Below are 17,747 nucleotides of genomic sequence, written 5' to 3'. Positions count from 1 at the left end.
CTGAAACTGCTTCTGCTACTGGCAGAAGCCAGAAGCCAGAAGCCAGAACAAACGAGGTTCCGGAGAAGTGGCTTCTGGAGAAGCCAGAAGCCTGTTTCTGAGGAAAATGAACTAAAGCTGAGAAGCTTGCTGAGATGTGCTTCTCTGAGAAGCTATGTGCTGAGAAGCCAAAAATTTATTGTAGAAGCCAACAACCTATTTCCAAAAGCAGCTTTTCAGAAAAGCCAAAAGCACTGCTTTTCAGAGAAGCTCAAAAGCAGAAGCTCAAACAAACACGGCCTTACTAACTTACCTGATGAGCTACGAGAGCTCGACCGCTCGGGGGCGGGAAAAATCCAAAAGTAGACAATATATTTGATTGTATTTATCAAAATATATAACATGTTATTGTATTTATAAATTTAATATATGTATTTGGTACCTTATTTACCGAAAATGGTGAACAGTGACATATTCGACACCTCAGATACTGAACTATCGAATGTCACTGTTCACCATTTTCGGTACCTGAACTACCGAATATCAACTGTATTCGGCACCTCATGTGTCGAATATAATGAATAGTATCATATACAAAAGCATACAAATGAAGCATTATAAAGGAATCTACTTTTTCATCATATAACCTAGGGTTGAAAATAATTTTAGAAATTATTAAATCATATAAGAAGAATATTAGTGATTTTTTTTCAAATTTTTAAAATTTATTTGAGACACTAACCATTGTTAGAAGTTATAAAGGTATTTTTTTTAATTTTAATTTAAAATATACAAAGTGTTTGTGGGTGAATCTAATTAAAATAGATTGCACATGGATTATAGAACACGTACAAAAAGTTTTAAATTTTTTTAATAACAGAAGACCACCGTTTTGAAGTAGAGGGAAAACAAAATTTAATAAACATGGTACTGTTCATTACAAACCAGAGTTTGACGAGGCTGGTTGTATTCGGCAACTCATGTATCGAATATGATACTATTTATCATATTCGGCATATGAGGTACGAATACAGTTGATATTCGGCAGCTCAGGTGCTAAAAATGGTGAACAGTGACATATTCGATATCTGAGGTATCGAATATGTCACTATTCACCATTTTCTGTAAATAAGATACCGAATACGAATGCTAAATTTATAAATATGATAATATATTATCTATTTCGATAAATACAGTTAAATATGTGGTCTACTTTTGAATTTTTGCCCTCGTAAGCACACGGAGCGATCCCACTCTCGTAGCCTAGCGGCCTGTTCTTATTTTGAAACCATGATTATACGCCCTGCATTCCTCCGTGCCCATTTGTGTTTTAATACTAAAGAATAAATTATAATATAAAAATTAAAATTATGATTAATAGTTTGTATAAAAATAATTTTATAATAATAATAAATGAGTTTATATGTACAATGAATGTAGAAATGTGGATTCGTCAGATCAGCTATGAAGTGAAGCTTGAATCAGATTTCACTTGAGACTATACTAAAATGATATATTTACATTTGAAAATAAGCAGACTCATCTACCAATTTCTTTTCAAGAAGACATGAAACCTCTTCTAAGAAAAACAAATATAAAAGGAAGGAAGGGGAAAAGGGCTGCAAACACCACCGCTAGCTAAACCACCAAACTCAGCATAGCACAGCCTCCACCTCCGCCATGAGAGATCCGAAGCCGAGGAGAAGCCAAGCTCCCAGCCTCGCCGCCAAGCTGAGGAAGCACTCCACGTGGCTCCTCCTCCTGTGGTTCGCCCTCTCAGTCTACATCTTCCTCTCCGCCACGCCGCCCACCGCCGCGCCGCTCCGGCGCTCCGCCTTCCTCCACCCCAAGCCTCGCGCCCTCGCCGCCACCACCGCCCACACAGCCGCCGGCGCCGCGCCCCCCGTCTGGATCTACGTCTACGACCTCCCTGCCCGCTTCAACCGCGACTGGGTGGCCGCCGACACCCGGTGCGCGCGCCACCTCTTTGCCGCGGAGGTGGCGGTGCACGAGGCGCTGCTAGGATACGCCGGCCGCGCCGCGCGCCCCGAGGACGCCGACCTCTTCTTCGTGCCCGTCTACGTCTCCTGCAACTTCTCCACTGTGAACGGGTTCCCGTCGCTGTCGCACGCGCGCGGGCTGCTCGCCGAGGCCGTGGACCTCGTCCGGAGGGAGATGCCGTACTGGAACCGGTCCGCCGGAGCCGACCACGTCTTCGTCGCGTCGCACGACTTCGGCGCCTGCTTCCATCCCATGGTGAGTTCACCGCAAAGCTTCGAGTTCTTCTGGATTCGCTTGTTGTAGGGGTTGCGTGTGGCTCCGATGCCTAAATTTCTTGCGTGCAAATAGGACATTGTAGTAAGGAAGTTACTTGCTTGCTTTATGACTTGTAAGTGGCATATGAGCTCTTCGTGATTGGGAGTGATCACCGTCAAGTCTAGTTTAGCTATTTCTGATCCAAAATTGAGGTGAACTGAGTTCATTTAACTTCTGCCAAATTGAGCCTAGGTCATATAATTTCTCACCCCAGATATTTGAATTCCTCTTGCAGTGTCACGATGGAACTCAATTCGTTTATAATTTAATTCAACACAGTTTACCAATCCTGCATACTTAAGGGAACTACCTGATCGCTGAAGTTTCCTCTCTTTTTTCCTTCTTAGGAGGATGTAGCTATCGCCGATGGCATACCAGAGTTCCTGAAGAGGTCCATCCTGCTACAGACATTTGGCGTGCAAGGCCAACATGTATGCCAGGATGTTGAGCATGTGGTGATCCCACCTCACGTGCCACCGGAGGTGGCTCATGAGCTGCCGGAGCCAGAGAAGACGCAGAGGGACATTTTTGCCTTCTTCCGAGGCAAGATGGAGGTCCACCCCAAGAACATTAGTGGCCACTTCTACAGCAAGTAAGCATATACTGCAAACCCTTGCATTTCTTTCGGTCGCTTCATCTAGCAATCATCCCAAAGTGACTAGTAAGAGAATTGATTTTGGAGTGATTCTTAGGTTCTGTCTCACATAGTTGTACCTTCTAAATACCTGGATACGTATTTGTTGATTCTTTCATCTTTTTAGTGCTCTCTTCAACACAGAGCTCAGGACCACTTAATACTCCATGGATGCTAACCTATATAGTTCTAAAACCTGAAATGAAATTTGTTTAATTGTTCGGCAAATTCTGAGAACAATGCTTAATTGTGGCATTATCCAAAACACTTGTAATTTCATTGGCAGGATATTCAGCAGTGAACTAAATTTGACTTCAATATATCAGAGTTGCATTTTTCTTGCTCTTACCTTCTCCTTACAACAGGAAGGTGAGGACTGAACTACTACAAAACTATGGTCGCAATCACAAGTTTTACCTTAAGAGAAAGCGGTTCAACAACTACCGATCAGAGATGGCTCGGTCATTGTTCTGCCTCTGTCCGCTGGGATGGGCCCCATGGAGTCCTCGGCTTGTGGAGTCAGTCCTCCTCGGCTGCATTCCCGTCATAATTGCTGATAACATACGTCTGCCATTCCCTTCCATCCTTCGCTGGCCGGACATCTCGTTGCAGGTGGCGGAGAAGGACATTGCCAGTCTTGAGATGGTGCTCGACCATGTTGTGGCAACCAATTTGACAGTGATACAGAAGAACTTGTGGGACCCGGTGAAGCGGAAGGCACTGGTCTTTAATCGTCCAATGGAAGTGGGAGATGCTACATGGCAAGTGTTGAGGGAGCTTGAGGTTTTGCTAGACCGGTCTCAGAGGAGGAGGTATGTTGGATCCTGGAGGAGGTGAAAAGACCAGAGAGAAGGTGCGTTTGTCCAATCTGTTGCAGCTGTGCAACCATGGCTTGCAGCTTACACATACCAGCCGGCTGACAAAAGGAACAGTCTGAGACTTCAGCCTGGGCTCCACTGCTAACATGGATTTTGCTTGCCTTCATAATATCAATTTCTCACCTTCGATCCCAACCTTTAGTGGGTCAATGAGTGTTTTGCTAGTAGTGCTGCTCAACCTACATTGGCCGGTTGGTGTCTAACTGGGTATCGTAATTTGGGGGGACAAGTTGGCAATCTCTGTACATGGAAATAGTTTATTCATTTTATTTATTCTTGTGAGAAGTGTGAAGAGCCTGCTCTTCCTGCGATAGGATGAACAAATATTGTATTATAGGATGATCATATGTATGAATATCTCTGCTGATATGGTTGTACATGTAGAGTTGCTGGACTGTTCCAACTACCAGCTGACTTTCTTTTGTAAATGGAAGGGTGTTCAGTTTTTGCATGATGACGAGGGCATGAAGTATCAAACATAACAGGAGTACCAGGAATCTGAAATTAATGCATTATTTCAACGCCTGAGTATTTGCGTGGGTAGAAACTGGTAAAAGAATGTTTTGTATTAAACAATGACAAAAAAAAAACTCCATTAAAAGCACAGTGGAACATGATCAAGCACAGTGCAATTTTCCGTTAGCAAATATCAACTTATTCAGAGGGGAAAATTCATGTGATGGCGAATTTAATTTCCTGAATTTAGCACAAACAAGTATCTGAATGATGAAAGAAACACCTGGGTTGTTACTCTTCTATCCTTAGGCCGCTTGTAACCACTCTCTCAAGCACTCTACAGTTTATACAGCGTTACAACAGTTCAAACTTTAAGACACCTCCAAAAATGAGCACCTAGGAGAAAAAAAACTAATCTGAAGTCCGAACAAAGGCGATAATTGGATGCTTTTGCTGTATTTGTGCCCTTTTCATTTTGATTTAGGTGAGATTCTACACTAGCAGTACTGAAGTACTCAAAGAAAAACTTCATTCCCCAGCAGCCTTACCAGACAAAAGAAAACAGATATCACTGCAGCAACACTTTGGAGACGAAAACTAGGTCTGATGTAACAAGTGCATTATTGATTTTCAGTCGGAGAAAGTAGGCTTCAAAACTTGAGCAGAACCCAGATTTGAGCAAGATAATCATTTGCCGATTGCATATGTATGATAGGACTAAAGCAAATTTATGGTCAAAATAGAATGAAGTAGCAGCAACATTTGTATGAATGAACATGTGCGGATTTACCCATGAAAAAGAAATCAAACACGCAAATTGTATGATAGGACTAAAGCAAATTTATGCAAATTTTTCTAGCTTCAGTCTTTCGTCAGCATCGCGATAGAGGACTCCAAGCATCCGTCCTTAGTTTTCTATTTACCTAGCGGGTCCTCACAATTACTTCTGATTCTAATTTAATTACTTTGGTCTAATAATTTATTTTTTTTACTATTAGTTTACTAATGTCAAAAATTATGATGTTACATCTTACCAGGGCGTCATGGATTTTTGAAGAAATCACCTCCTCAGAGTGCCATATTGGCATATGAGCGTCCGTTGTGCTCATATGGTAACTGAGCCCGCATGTCGACGTTCTTCCATATGGAGACTTTTGGTATGAGGTTCTTCATGTGTCCCGAAATTGATACTGATTTCATGATGTGTTCATTTTTCATACTCTTTCAAACCTCTCAATTCTATATTAAGAACTACAGACCTAACACCACGTTATCAACCACAGTCTTGTCGCTTCAAGCAATGGATCAACATGATGAGGTTGCCATTCAACAGGGGATGGATCAGAGAGGCCAGAACCAAATGGGAGTACGAGATCACGATGGAGAAAGTGCGCCAAAGGTAGGAGGCACGTTGGGAGCAGCAACCGAAACATCAGCGGTGAGAACAGGAACACAAGCGGTAGGGTGAGAAGCTTCAAAGGCAAGAGCAGGAACGTTGCCTCGGGAAGAACACTTTAAGGAGGCAGGAGACCAAACTTCAGAGACGTGAGGAACTACTTCAGAGATGTCGAGCTCTCATGCGTCACCAGGAAGAAGAGGAATAAGAAGCAGCATGTGAGAGATGGGGAAATATCTTTGCTTCACGCAATATAATCTATATTCTATCTCTAGCATTGTAATATTAAATGCATGTACCACAAAATTTGCATTAATCGTAGACGTTTACCTTTGCGAATAAAAAATACCAGCTTCTACTCTCCTTTTCATATAACTTGAATTTCTCGAAGTAATTCAACACTCAAAAAATATGCAACCTACGCAGTTCATAAATATGGGCCACTACCTGTCCCCCATTCAATGGGTGACAGGTTCCAACACTATCCATGTTGTGGGGCCACATAGAATTGTCGCCCTTTGGGCGGTCGACGGGAGTATGTATGTGCAAATTTTGAAAATGAGTGCATACATTTATAAATTTTGAAAATAAAAAATATAGAAATAAAAAAATTCGTCAATGGCAACTAAAGCACTGCCTCAGTTTATGATGAGCTGGCCCATCTTCGGTTGGATATAGGAACTAGAGCATACATGTAGCATGAGCTTCATTGGGCCCTATATTCACGGGCCATAGTATATGAGTAACAAATATGTAGCCCACAGTTTGCTTGGCGGGTTCTGCATAGAAGCCGAGGTGCCAACCTTGTATACCTCTAGCAGAAATTTGAATTTTTGCCACTCTAAACAGTAGGCTTCATAGATTTGTGACTTTAAAGATTGGTTTCTCAGAATTGTCACTCAAAACATTATTTCTTTGATTTCCTTGCCAATATAACAATTCATGTTATGTATAATCACACTCAAAACATTGTTACAGAACATCTGTATATGGATAAGATTACTGAATAGGCAAATTAGGTGAAGTACATACAGAAATTCTACCTAATATTACTATATCTATCACAATACTGTGCAGGGTTGCAGGTAAATCTTTCAAATCTTCTCATCTTCAGCTTATTGATGTTCTTGCAAGGTTTTAAATGAATTGCTTTGTTTGCAACTACCTTGGTTTGCGGTTCATGCTGATATATGCTCCCACCGGCAACCGATCCTTGATTGAAGGTATACTGAAAGTTGAGGTGGGGGGAGATATCTTCAGAATTTGGTAGCCTGTCAGTTTGGTAGCTCTGCTTAGTGGCAACTAACATGTTCTTTCTCTAGTAAAAAATATTTAACTTTTTAAACATGACATGATCTTTAATGCGTATATTTGATCACTATCTTTTACTATAATGTATTTAGTAAATTCAATAATTTTATAAATTATGAAAGTAATTTTCGAACCAAATCTATAGATATGATTCCTATGTTTTCAAATCAAGTATTTTAAAAGTTATTAATAGTTAAAGTTTAAAATTTTAACCGGATATCATCCAAAACGTAATTATTTGTAGCTAGCTAGCTTTTAGAGAAGAAAATACACACACCACAGGCCTTATTGCATACCGTAGTATCACACACACAAGTAATTACACGCCTCAACCACTACTTAACACATTTAGAAGGGATGGGCGGCGCTTAACACACACCTCCATTGCTGAGCTTCAATCATAAATGGAGTCGCAGAACAGTAATCTTGATCGATTTACGATCGAGCTTAACACTCGGGGTATAACGCGTGATCCTTGGTGTAATCCTGGCAGTAGTAGTAGACCATGGAGCTCTGCTGCGCCCACCGCATGGCGCCGCTCTGCTGCGCGCTCAGCCCCGCCCCCGTCGGAGAGGCCGGCACGGGGCGGCAGCTCGCGGGCGCGCCGGTCTCGCACCCAGCGATCCTGAACCCCTGGAACCGAGCCACGAAGGGCTGGTAGCGGTAGTCGGCCCTGTACCGTCCGCCGTCGGTGGCCCAGTCGGAGGCGTCCCATATGGAGCCGTACGCCCACATCTCCCGCTCGGGGAATGTCGTGGCCTTCCGCTCGTACCGGCGCACGGGCACGTCGTCGACGAGGAAGACGATCTCGTCGGGGTTCCAGAGGATGGCGTAGTGGTGGAAGTCCGCGGCCGGGTCGAACCAGAGGTGGAATCGCATTTCCCTCCCGACGAGGTGGGAGCCGTCGCCGGTGCCGCGCACGTAGACGTTCGTCTGCAGCGTGTAGGGCTCGCCGGGGACCGTGCCCAGCAGCTCCATGTCGATCTCGTCGTGGTTCCCCGGGTAGAGCTCATTGTTGGACAGCTGCGGCATATATTATGCATGCACACACGCACCGTACCCTCAGTCAGTCTCGGACTAGATCGGTGGGTACGTACACAATGAAAATCCAGACATTGCATGGGGACTGGTAGTTAGTTACTCACGTAGAAGGCGGTGTTGACGCCGGCGGTGTAGCCGGGCTGGACCTTGATGGAGGCGCCGAAGTAGCCGTTCCGGTACGAACGCTTCGACTTGAACCCGCTGCCTGGAATATATGCTTCAGAGTCAGGCCTCAGTTGGAACAAAGTAGATTCACTCTTCACTGCAGTGAAGTACTGAAGCTTCACAGCGGCGCAGTAGGTAGGAGATGAGACGAGAGGCTGCTCCTCCCAGCTAGCACTATATTTGTTCTTTTTTACTCGTCATTTAGGATATTGATTCATTAAAGTATTTTTTATAATAAATTTACTATTATTATTTTCATACATCAAATCTTAATAATTATATATATATATATATATATATATATATTAATAGTCAAAGTTTTTAAAACTATCTATTCGACAATGGAGAAGAGCACTGACCTGAGGTGCGGTCCATCCAGAGTGTGAGCGCATTCTGGTCCTGCGAGAGAGTCTGGTGCTGCGGGCCCCACAGGTTGTTGTAGCCCTCGGAGTAGGCCATCGACCTGACCATGGAGCTCGGGTAGTACCCGGGGGAAGGCTGCGCCTGCGCTGCTGGTGTCACCACCATCGCCATGGCAAGCACCAGCAGGCTGAGGAGATGGACATCGCGAGGGGAAGGCATCATCAAGTCTCCGAGCACCAGTTGGAGTTGGAGCCGGAGCTGGAGCTGGAGGCCTGGAGCTGGGTTGTTTCCATCTGCTGCATGCTGCGGTGCATATATATATAAAGAGAGAGAGAGAGAGCAAGTTGCAACCAACTAGTCTGCTGCTTAAGGCTAGTATCCCAAGTCTGAACTTAAACACTGAATCATAATTAATTAACAACATATCTGGGTACAGAATTGTGCGGACGGCAGAGACTTGTTCACCAGTTGCGTACAGAATCATGCGGACGGGGGAGTTGCAGTTGCATGGTCTAGTCGCCGTCAGAGGAGAGGAAACGACGCAGGCCGTTTGGTGACAGAAGCAAAGGGACCATTGCTATTGCGACTCATCCAAATAGTCGAGCAGTTAGCTAGTTACACTTACACCGCCTCTCTCCTTTCCTTTGGATCACATCACATATCTTTCTTCGTTTGGCAAATCAATTACACCAGTACCCGGCAGTCCTAGCTAGAAAGCATTCACTCATACATTTTTTCTGACATGTTCTTGTCGCGCTAGCTATTTCTGCATTTGATTAGTGTTACTAGTGAGCAGTGACTAATTGTACGGTTAATTCTACCTCAATTTATTCAGTTTGTCAACTACTTAGAATCCAATTGGTTGCCAGAACAAGGATCTTGCCGCGAGTTCTACTACTGAGCAGTGGGCAGTAGCAGCGTCGGTGCGACGCTTCAACCTGAAGCACTCTGCAATTCTGCATGGGTTGGTACGATCGCGCGTTGGCACGTCTTGGTCACCATCACATGCAGCATGGAAAACTAATCAAGTTTTATTCCCTTCTTTTAGAGCGTGTCCTGATCGAACACTTGGTTATTAGTATATCACCCATACATATACTAGTTTTTTAGTCGTAATTGAGGTGGTGCAACATAGTTCACTGTTGCGGCTAGACGTAAAATAGATTCGTCGTGTGTGTATATATATATATTATGTGTCTAAGTGCAATATAGTTCACATCTGCATCCATTCTTAGTTACAATCTAAAAGCAGTATAGTTATTATTTATAAGATATATCAGTTATTATAAATATATATGATCGTAACTCGGTATCTTCTCTAATCGTAGTTATGTTTTTTATGTGATCATAACTTATTCACCTCTACACACTCTCCCAGTTTCAATCCAAAAAATAGTATAGTTGTAATTCACAAGATAGATCAGTTACTATAGTCATAGAGCGGTTATAATTATATGTATAACGAGATTACAACTTACCTGTCCAGTATTGATTATAACTAATTACGACCATATTGCAATCAGCAATGTTGTAACTATATTGTTCAGTATGTTGTAACTCGGTTGTCTCAGTATGCGGTTCTAGATATATTGCATTTTAACGATTCGAATCAACAAAAAAATCCCCGCATGCATGCTCTGGTCGGTGGGATGATGTGTATATGGTTGCAACTGGTCTGTCTAGCGGATTGTAACTAACAGTTTTTAGAATTGTAACTAGGGCACGCGTGGGAAAAGGCTAGCTTGGTCAGTCGCAGTGGCACGACGCAGGTCTGTTTTGCGCCAAGACGCAAAATAGACTCGTTGTATGTGTGTGTATAAAAACTAACTGTGATCATGGTCTTCAGCGTAAAGGACTTCTGTTTTTGCAAAGTTAAGCATATGTGGTCGTAAGAGCAACTTCAACAGAACATCTATAATACATCATCCATATTCTCATATGGATTGACATCTATAAAGATTCTCCCTCCATATTACTTCGTCACTCCAATAGCACATCCATATTTCATCTTACATATTCTCTCCTATTTTTTAATAGTATTCTATAACTAACAATATTTCAGAGGTTAGTTCTTGATTGAAGTTCCAAACTAACTAAAAGAGATTAACTCAAAACATCCCCCATAAAAAATGATGAAGTACAAGAGATGCATAATCCCCACCCAGCATTTCAAAGGTTGTCATTATGTGAAACGTGTATACTATGAGCGAGTATAACATTGAACTTATCATTTCACGGAACAAGGTCAGAAGTCATCAACTTTGAGCAACTATTTAAAAGAGAAAGAATTTCCCAACAAATTACGAACAATTTAAAACTTAATGTGAAATTGATGAGATGTTAAGGAACTTAAAAAAACACTATGCAACGTAGGGTTGTCAATAATTTTAGAAATTAGTAAATTAGTTTATATGAATATTGATGAATTTTACCTAATTTTTGGGAATTAAATTCGTGCCCTAAGAATTCAAGCGATGTACAAAAATAGTCGAATTAGGAGAATTTTCATTTAAAATTTGTAATATATTTTTAGTGGGAACTAGTTAAAATGGATTCTTTGTTATTTATTCTATTTGTACAAAAATCGTTGTGATTTTAAGAGCTCTACAAAAATCACTTTTTGAATTTATGAAAGAGGAGAGAAGATATAACTTTTTGAAGCAAAAGCTGCCTGTTGGCCTCTCTCGTCACTCTACAGGAGAATGGCGTGGGGATGGCTCTGCAAAGTAGCTAGCTTCTGTTAAAGGTTTTTTTTTTTTTTTGGAGAAAATGGGTGGAGGATGAGATGTAGGGTGGGATAGAAGGCCTCTTGAGATGCTGTAAGCACGAAATGATGAAAGTTATTTGGTGCAACTGTAACTACTCAACTGATGAATGCTGGCTACGTACTAGCTAGCAATATATACTTGATCTACCCGTATCGAGTAACTTACACAGGAACAGAAATGTATAGAGATTTCTGTACATAGAACTATGGAAGATCGACCATGTATTCATGTGCATGCATGGCCTGATGGCCAAAACAAAATTTGGGAAAGCATCTATACTTGCATGTATTATTGCAATCTCTGAACCATGATCGATCTTGGAAGAAGTTGCCAGTTGAGTTGTGCCCACATGTAGAAAGAGAGCAACCGCCTGCACGGCACCTCCTTCACTAATTTAGACACTGACCTCTCTCCTAAAACCAGGGCTCTTTCTGGTGCTAATAATCAATGAGAATTATGCACATATAGTACCCATTTTTCTCGCAAATCCAATCATCTTCGTCGATTTTGTCACAAGATAGTACCCATTTTTCTGGTGCTAAATAATCAATGAGAATTATGCACATATAGTACCATTTTTCTCGCAAAAGTGTGGCTTCTGTCACAAGACACTATTTTTTTAATGTGTGATGTCGGACACTACTAAAATGTGATTATTTATCTGAACACATTTTAGTCATTAAAATAGTAATTTCCTGCTTGTGAGGAGAGAGAAAGGATGTGAAAAATCTATTTTACCTTTGCTTAAGGTGGGGCCCACAAGTTAGTTTTTCTTCTTCTCCTTTGCCGGTATGTGGGCCCTCATGGTAGTATGAGGAGGGGTGCCAAAAGATAAGGCTGACAACTTCTATTCGTGCGGCTCACAGAGAAAGGAGAGAGAGATCGGAGGGAGAGGAGGCCACAAGGGAGGAAGAGGGAGGGAGGTGAGGGCACATTAGGGGTAGAGAGGAGTTGGGGTGGGGAGGTGGCCGACCGGAGAGGCGCGAGTGAGAGGTGCGGCGCCGATCGAGAGAGACCCAACCCGGTGGCGCATGAGGCGTGTCACGATGGGGAGGCCAGGATGGCGCACGCAAGGGACACTCAGGTGCGGCTCTGCTCTGGCTAATGCTGCTCCTCATGCACGCGTACCATGGTTCACCTATCGCTTGGCTCAGCCTCCATTGCACTCGCCTGGTACAACCTGGTCAGCGCCCTCCTACTCCTCCCTCGCGGCCCTCCCGAGTAGCAGCGAAAGCCGTCGCCCTCCAGTGCCTCCTCCGGGGTGTGGAGGGTCTCGCCCAGGAGGATGACACCAGGGCGCGACGGGGAGTCTAGAGTGTAGGCGGCGACATGTGACGGTGGGAGCATGACCGACAACGGCCATGGCGTATGGCGGTCGTCGAGCTCCGGTGGGCGGTGGCGATGCGCTACAGCGAGGGGAGGAGGGAGAGAAGGGTGTTGGAGGCTCACTGGCTCGCGAGCAACCTCGTGGTAGGATCGGCTTGTACGGCGGATGGTCAGAGCAAGGCAGTCGATTAACGGGGAGCTCAGCGACCGGTGTTGGAGAAGAAGGCGGCGCACGACTAACTCCATTCGGTGAGGGGGTTCAGGGAGGTGATGGAAGAGCTCACCGTGGCCTACTCCTTCGGTTCCCAGTGAGGGAGAAGGAAGGGAGGCGGCTAGGATGGCGACCTCGTCCATGGTGCCATGTGGTCTCACCGACTGGCCAGCTGCAATGATGGAATGAAGAGGAGAGATCAAAGGGTGACATAAGAAGAAAGAAAAAAGGAACGAGAGAGATATGATGACGCGTGAGCCCAGTAATGCGGAAGGGTACCGAGGGCATTTTGAAATTGTTCTCCCTCCTCATCAGCGAAATATTATATTTTAATTAGCTCGATGTGTTTTAGCAAATAAACACATTTTAGTAGTGTCCGATAGCATACATTAAAACAATCATGTCATATAGCAAATTTTGCCAGTAATTCCAACCTAACTCTTTTTCACCAGTAGCAAGTTTTTTTTTGCCCTTTCCTTGCTTTCAGTTGCAGGGGGCTAGTACGTACGTAGCTGTTGGTCGATCCTGCCGTTGCAGATGCCATGCAACAAACAACTAACCAACTCGATCGATCTGAATTGCCGTGTCAACAAACTCTGTACTGCATATGCTTGTTTTCTTTCTAGACTGAATCATGCATGGTTACTGTGTTTGACTATTGGCTTTCTAGGTTCCTTTAGTGTACCTAATTGTACAGTGTTCTTCACAACTTTGATACATATATACCAGCTACTACTTGCCTACTTTGGCTTGTTTTTGCGCCTGTTTGGAACGCAGAAATTTCACGATAAGAAGTTCAATTATATTCTTGTAGGATTTTAGAAAAAAAAAAAAGAATCGTGTGTTTCAAACGGGATTATTATATAGTAGGAAATTTTGAGGTAGCAATAGTAAGGTTAATAATATTTTCTTTTAAAAACTTATGCCAATAATTGAGATAAGGGGAAGAAAAATAATTAATTCTTGGAGAATGGAGATGGACATGCAGACAAGTGTAGATATATTTGAGAAACAGGAGAAGATTAATGAAGTGGATTAATTGGCAAAGATCTAAGGGATCTAAATTCCTGTAGATGCCTACGTCTTCTTGTGGCGGTTGCATCCATCGATTGATGCATCTATTGACGAAAAGAAAAAAAAAAATCAAAGGTGATTGGATGTGCTTTTGGAAGAACACACGTGATATTGAGGAAATGATACTACAAAGCTGCGTGCATGCATGCATAGCCTATCTATAGCTGGGCCCTTGATTTATTATTCTTTCACTGTTCACAAAATGGAGTGTGTCACCATGTTGATTGAGCGGTCTCACTACTTAGAGAAATTATTTATATATATGATTTAAAAATCTCGGGCTAGATAACTTTTCGAACCATCTGTACAAAATACAGATGACTCGTTACTGAAATTGTATGTAATTATCATTTGTATAAATAGTTCTAATATTTTAGAACCGTCTATATCAATTACTAGTACAGACGTTACAATTTAAAACTATATGTACTAACACAGAAAATACCAAAAAATAAAAATTACACGAAAGAGCTCAAGTGCCAGAAGAATGACCACGGATATAAGGTTCTGAACAATAAAAAGAGCCCTACTCAACTCAATGGTGCAAGGGCATTAAACAATTTGAACTGAAAATCTAACCAGTGAGCAAGCTGATTCCAACTAGAACTCCACAACATGAACGCATCACCATCCATTTGAGCATAATCAGAGAACTAACAATAACCAAACAATTGGACTAGCGTTAGGCATCAGCAATTTCATAGATCTAATGCAGCAACAAGTAACTGCAAGATATATGCACGACACAGGTAGCCCAAAGATGAACAAATTCAGACATTGACTTCCACTTGTCACCATCTGCATTGCCAATCTACGATCCGCAAAAGCACATGAATCAGAACGCAAGTTTTCACAGCAAAATCAACGCAGAATTTCGAATAAAATCGATGCTTACCACATAGACTTGCTTCACATTGGGGTGCTTCTCCTTGTAATCCTTCATAAACCCCTCCCTGCAAAAAACAAACAAGACCAAATCGATCAGAATGAACTCACAACTAATACCAAAAAAACCCGCACAAGAAAACACACGAATCCAACACTCACATGAAGACAAAGAAGGTGCTCGGAGGCCTCTTAGGCTTGTTTGGGTTCTTCTCGGCCTTGGTCTTCCTCACTGTCACATCCTAAAATGTTAATTACGTAGTTAGGCATATCTAATCATGATTGCATTATGTTTTGTGCGATTGATTATCAATTCAAGTTTTAACGCATTCCAAAAGTTATATGTTTTGAACCTTCACATATTTCTCACATACACGTGAGTATTTGAGAGTGAAAATGACTTAGAAACTAATTGGGAGAAACCCCATAGATATTAGAAAAGAAAAAGAAAAAGGAAAAAAAATGAGACTTTCAGCGCTAAACCGCTCCAAGGGTCGGACCGCCAGTCCACAAAGCGCCTATTAAAAGGATCGATCACTCTCTCTCTCTCTCTCTCTCTCTCTCTCTCTCTCTCTCTCTCTCTCTCTCTCTCTCCCACTCAAGCCCTAGAGAGAAGATGAGATCACAACGATGGCTTCGACGACCGGAGATCGACGAAGGGGACTCCCTCGAGCTTCCCAGAGGTTTCCTCGAGCTCCTCCCCTCTTCTCCAAATCAAAGCTTCTTCGGAATGGATTGATCAGCTAGAAAGCTTCCCTACACTAAGGTGAGACATCTCCTACCATTTTTTATCATTCCCGAGCTCTAATCGATCCTCATTCTATTTAGACCCAAGCTTAACCTTAGCCTAAGGATTATCCATGGGGTATGTTGAGTTTAACTCGGTGAATATTGTCTAAATCACTTTAGAAGCACTCCACTAGTCCTATAGAGTATTTTGGTACCCTTCATGGTCAAAGGTTTCACTGGAGTCTTCGCCGCCAGCCTCGCAAAGTGGCGCCAACAGGGTATCACGCCATCACGGTATGACCGCCACTAGAGTCGGTATGACCACCAGATGGCAGTCTGACCGCTGACATACCGTCGGTCTGGCCGTCAGGCACTAAAACCTTCTGCAGGCCAATGGTCACACCGCCACCTCCATATCTGTCTGACTGCGAGCCCTTTAAGGTTGTATGTACTTAGATTACCTTGCCCAAGGTTTCAAACTTTGGAACCCTAATCATTTGGTGATCTTTTACAAATATGTTCAAAAGGCGACGCTCTATTAATATTCAAACATGCATCATATGCACACCTTTTCATCATTTGATTGTTTATACAATGCATTCTTGATTCGTTTAGAGATCGTTGAGAAGGCGATCCAAGCGAGTGAAGACACCGCCAATCTACCGGAGTTCTATGAGTGTTGCACCGAGAGTATTAGGCAACCGCCAGAGCAGCAAGGCAAGCAAATAAATATATTGCATCTTTGTTGAATTGAATGGAGTCTAAATTGACAGGTTGTTGGTTATGTATTATTGCATGGTTAGCGAGTCGATGTTGGGTTTATATGGGTAGAACCTATATTGAATTACATTATATCTACTTTGAGTTGTTGATTATCCATATTCTTGTAGCTTTGATAACATTATTGATATCTAACTTAAGAGTTATTCGAAATACTTAGCAATGCATACGTCTCTAGTAGAAGTCGAGTTATGGTGCAACTATTATTCGTGAGCTTAGGGCTTACTTATTATTTACAAACACAATGACAATGATATGATTTGTATGAGAGGTGAGGGTGAGGCAAGATGTGGATGGTTCGAGAGAGGAACTTATATGCCATAGACCGCTTGTATCATTTAAGCACAGTTCGTCGGTGCAGTTGGCTTTAGCATTTTTTGTACTTACTACATGTTGCATATGAGAACGATAAGCCAAATATATGTGTAGATGTGGCCTTTTAGCGTGCGAGTCGATGGTGTCGCGGGTATAATAGGCTTGTAGGGGTATCCAGTTTGCTCCAGGAGTAGTTTTGGATGACCCTCGCACCTATCAACGCATGATCAAACTATTGGGGTTTATTTGGAAAGGTTGGCACTAGTACTCCTTACATGGACCTGTGTGGACACGTGAGCCAAATGATCCTCAAGTCATGTAGGTTAATAAGTACCCCTGTAGGGCGTAAAAATAATTTGAATCACTACGCTCTCAGTCATGAGCATGCTTTTATCCATTTGCATCAGTCGTAGAGTTTCCGGAGTTTGGGGATGGATGATATGGAAGGGTATGTTGAAAATAGTTGTTTGTGACTATTGATTACATGAGATGATTCTAGATACATTTATGTTCAAGTTGTTGGTTATAGGGTAGGAAGATACTTTTGGTTAAGTGTAGATGCTCACACCTAGGTGTCTAGGTTGCTTACGCATATGAATTTACTTAACCTTGTGGCTTACTCCTTGTTAATGACTCGATGTATAGTTTTTAGAGTCGGGTTATTATAGGTACCTAATATGAATTAACTTCGTACTCACGCTGCTCTTTTAGGTTCTACCGCTGAGGAGGAGCTCATGTTTGGCTACTTCATGTCTGCCGATGTAGGTGACGGAAATGAGTAGTGCAAACTACTCATGTGGCGGGGCTTTTGGGTGGAGCCTAAGAGCATATGGCTTCACCTAACTTTTGGTGTTGTTATGTGTTAATCTTCCGCTGCGTAGTTTCCAACTTGGTTAGGAGGTATTCTATTCTTTATCCTTTTAGCTTCCTTTTGATGTAAATTATTGTAAATATTTGAATACTTAGGAACTTCTAATATAATTTAATTGTTTGCTCTTTCTTAAGCTTTGTTGTGATACTATATATTGGAAAGGCATGTGTTCCGATCTTAGATACAAAACACGCGCCGGAACTACCAGGATGATATTTTGGTTAATCATCATGATCGTGTCTAAGAAAA

The 17,747-nt window shown here is 42.5% G+C and overlaps 2 protein-coding genes across 3 annotated transcripts; one reads left to right on the top strand and one right to left on the bottom strand.

The window, feature by feature from the left end:
* The first annotated feature begins 1,592 nt into the window (after positions 1-1,592).
* On the top strand, positions 1,593-4,258 carry LOC133917123 (probable glucuronosyltransferase Os03g0107900). The gene is made up of 3 exons (XM_062361109.1): positions 1,593-2,235; positions 2,643-2,887; positions 3,295-4,258. Exons 1-3 carry the CDS (start codon positions 1,660-1,662, stop codon positions 3,764-3,766), a joined length of 1,293 nt encoding a protein of 430 aa, XP_062217093.1. The 5' UTR covers positions 1,593-1,659; the 3' UTR covers positions 3,767-4,258.
* Positions 4,259-6,762: 2,504 nt separating this feature from the next.
* On the bottom strand, positions 6,763-9,090 carry LOC133914541 (probable xyloglucan endotransglucosylase/hydrolase protein 32). 2 transcript variants are annotated; one of them, XR_009909263.1, is made up of 4 exons: positions 8,536-9,090; positions 8,116-8,216; positions 7,350-7,993; positions 6,763-6,930 (listed from the first exon to the last, which is right to left on the bottom strand). XR_009909263.1 is itself a non-coding variant. In XM_062357638.1 (3 exons), the coding sequence occupies exons 1-3, from the start codon at positions 8,759-8,761 to the stop codon at positions 7,418-7,420; spliced, it is 903 nt and encodes a 300-aa protein (XP_062213622.1). In that variant the 5' UTR covers positions 8,762-9,089; the 3' UTR covers positions 7,239-7,417. The 2 variants fall into 2 exon arrangements, 1 of the variants encoding a protein (XP_062213622.1); XM_062357638.1 differs by lacking the exon at positions 6,763-6,930 and having other exon boundaries at positions 7,239-7,993; positions 8,536-9,089.
* Positions 9,091-17,747: the final 8,657 nt, after the last annotated feature.

The sequence above is a fragment of the Phragmites australis genome, chromosome 4, assembly GCF_958298935.1.
Source record: "Phragmites australis chromosome 4, lpPhrAust1.1, whole genome shotgun sequence".
Lineage (NCBI taxonomy): Eukaryota > Viridiplantae > Streptophyta > Magnoliopsida > Poales > Poaceae > Phragmites > Phragmites australis.
The sequence above is the reverse complement of the archived record's forward strand: the minus strand, read 5'-3'. Positions and strand labels throughout refer to the sequence as shown.

Coding starts and splice junctions, on each gene's coding strand:
- LOC133917123 (XM_062361109.1), top strand. CDS start 1,660: ATGAGAGATCCGAAGCCGAGGAGAAGCCAAGCTCCCAGCCTCGCCGCC. Junction 2,236..2,642: donor GCGCCTGCTTCCATCCCATG/GTGAGTTCACCG, acceptor TTTCCTTCTTAG/GAGGATGTAGCTATCGCCGA. Junction 2,888..3,294: donor AGTGGCCACTTCTACAGCAA/GTAAGCATATAC, acceptor TCCTTACAACAG/GAAGGTGAGGACTGAACTAC.
- LOC133914541 (XM_062357638.1), bottom strand. CDS start 8,761: ATGATGCCTTCCCCTCGCGATGTCCATCTCCTCAGCCTGCTGGTGCTT. Junction 8,217..8,535: donor CTGGATGGACCGCACCTCAG/GTCAGTGCTCTT, acceptor CATATATTCCAG/GCAGCGGGTTCAAGTCGAAG. Junction 7,994..8,115: donor GCGTCAACACCGCCTTCTAC/GTGAGTAACTAA, acceptor TATATGCCGCAG/CTGTCCAACAATGAGCTCTA.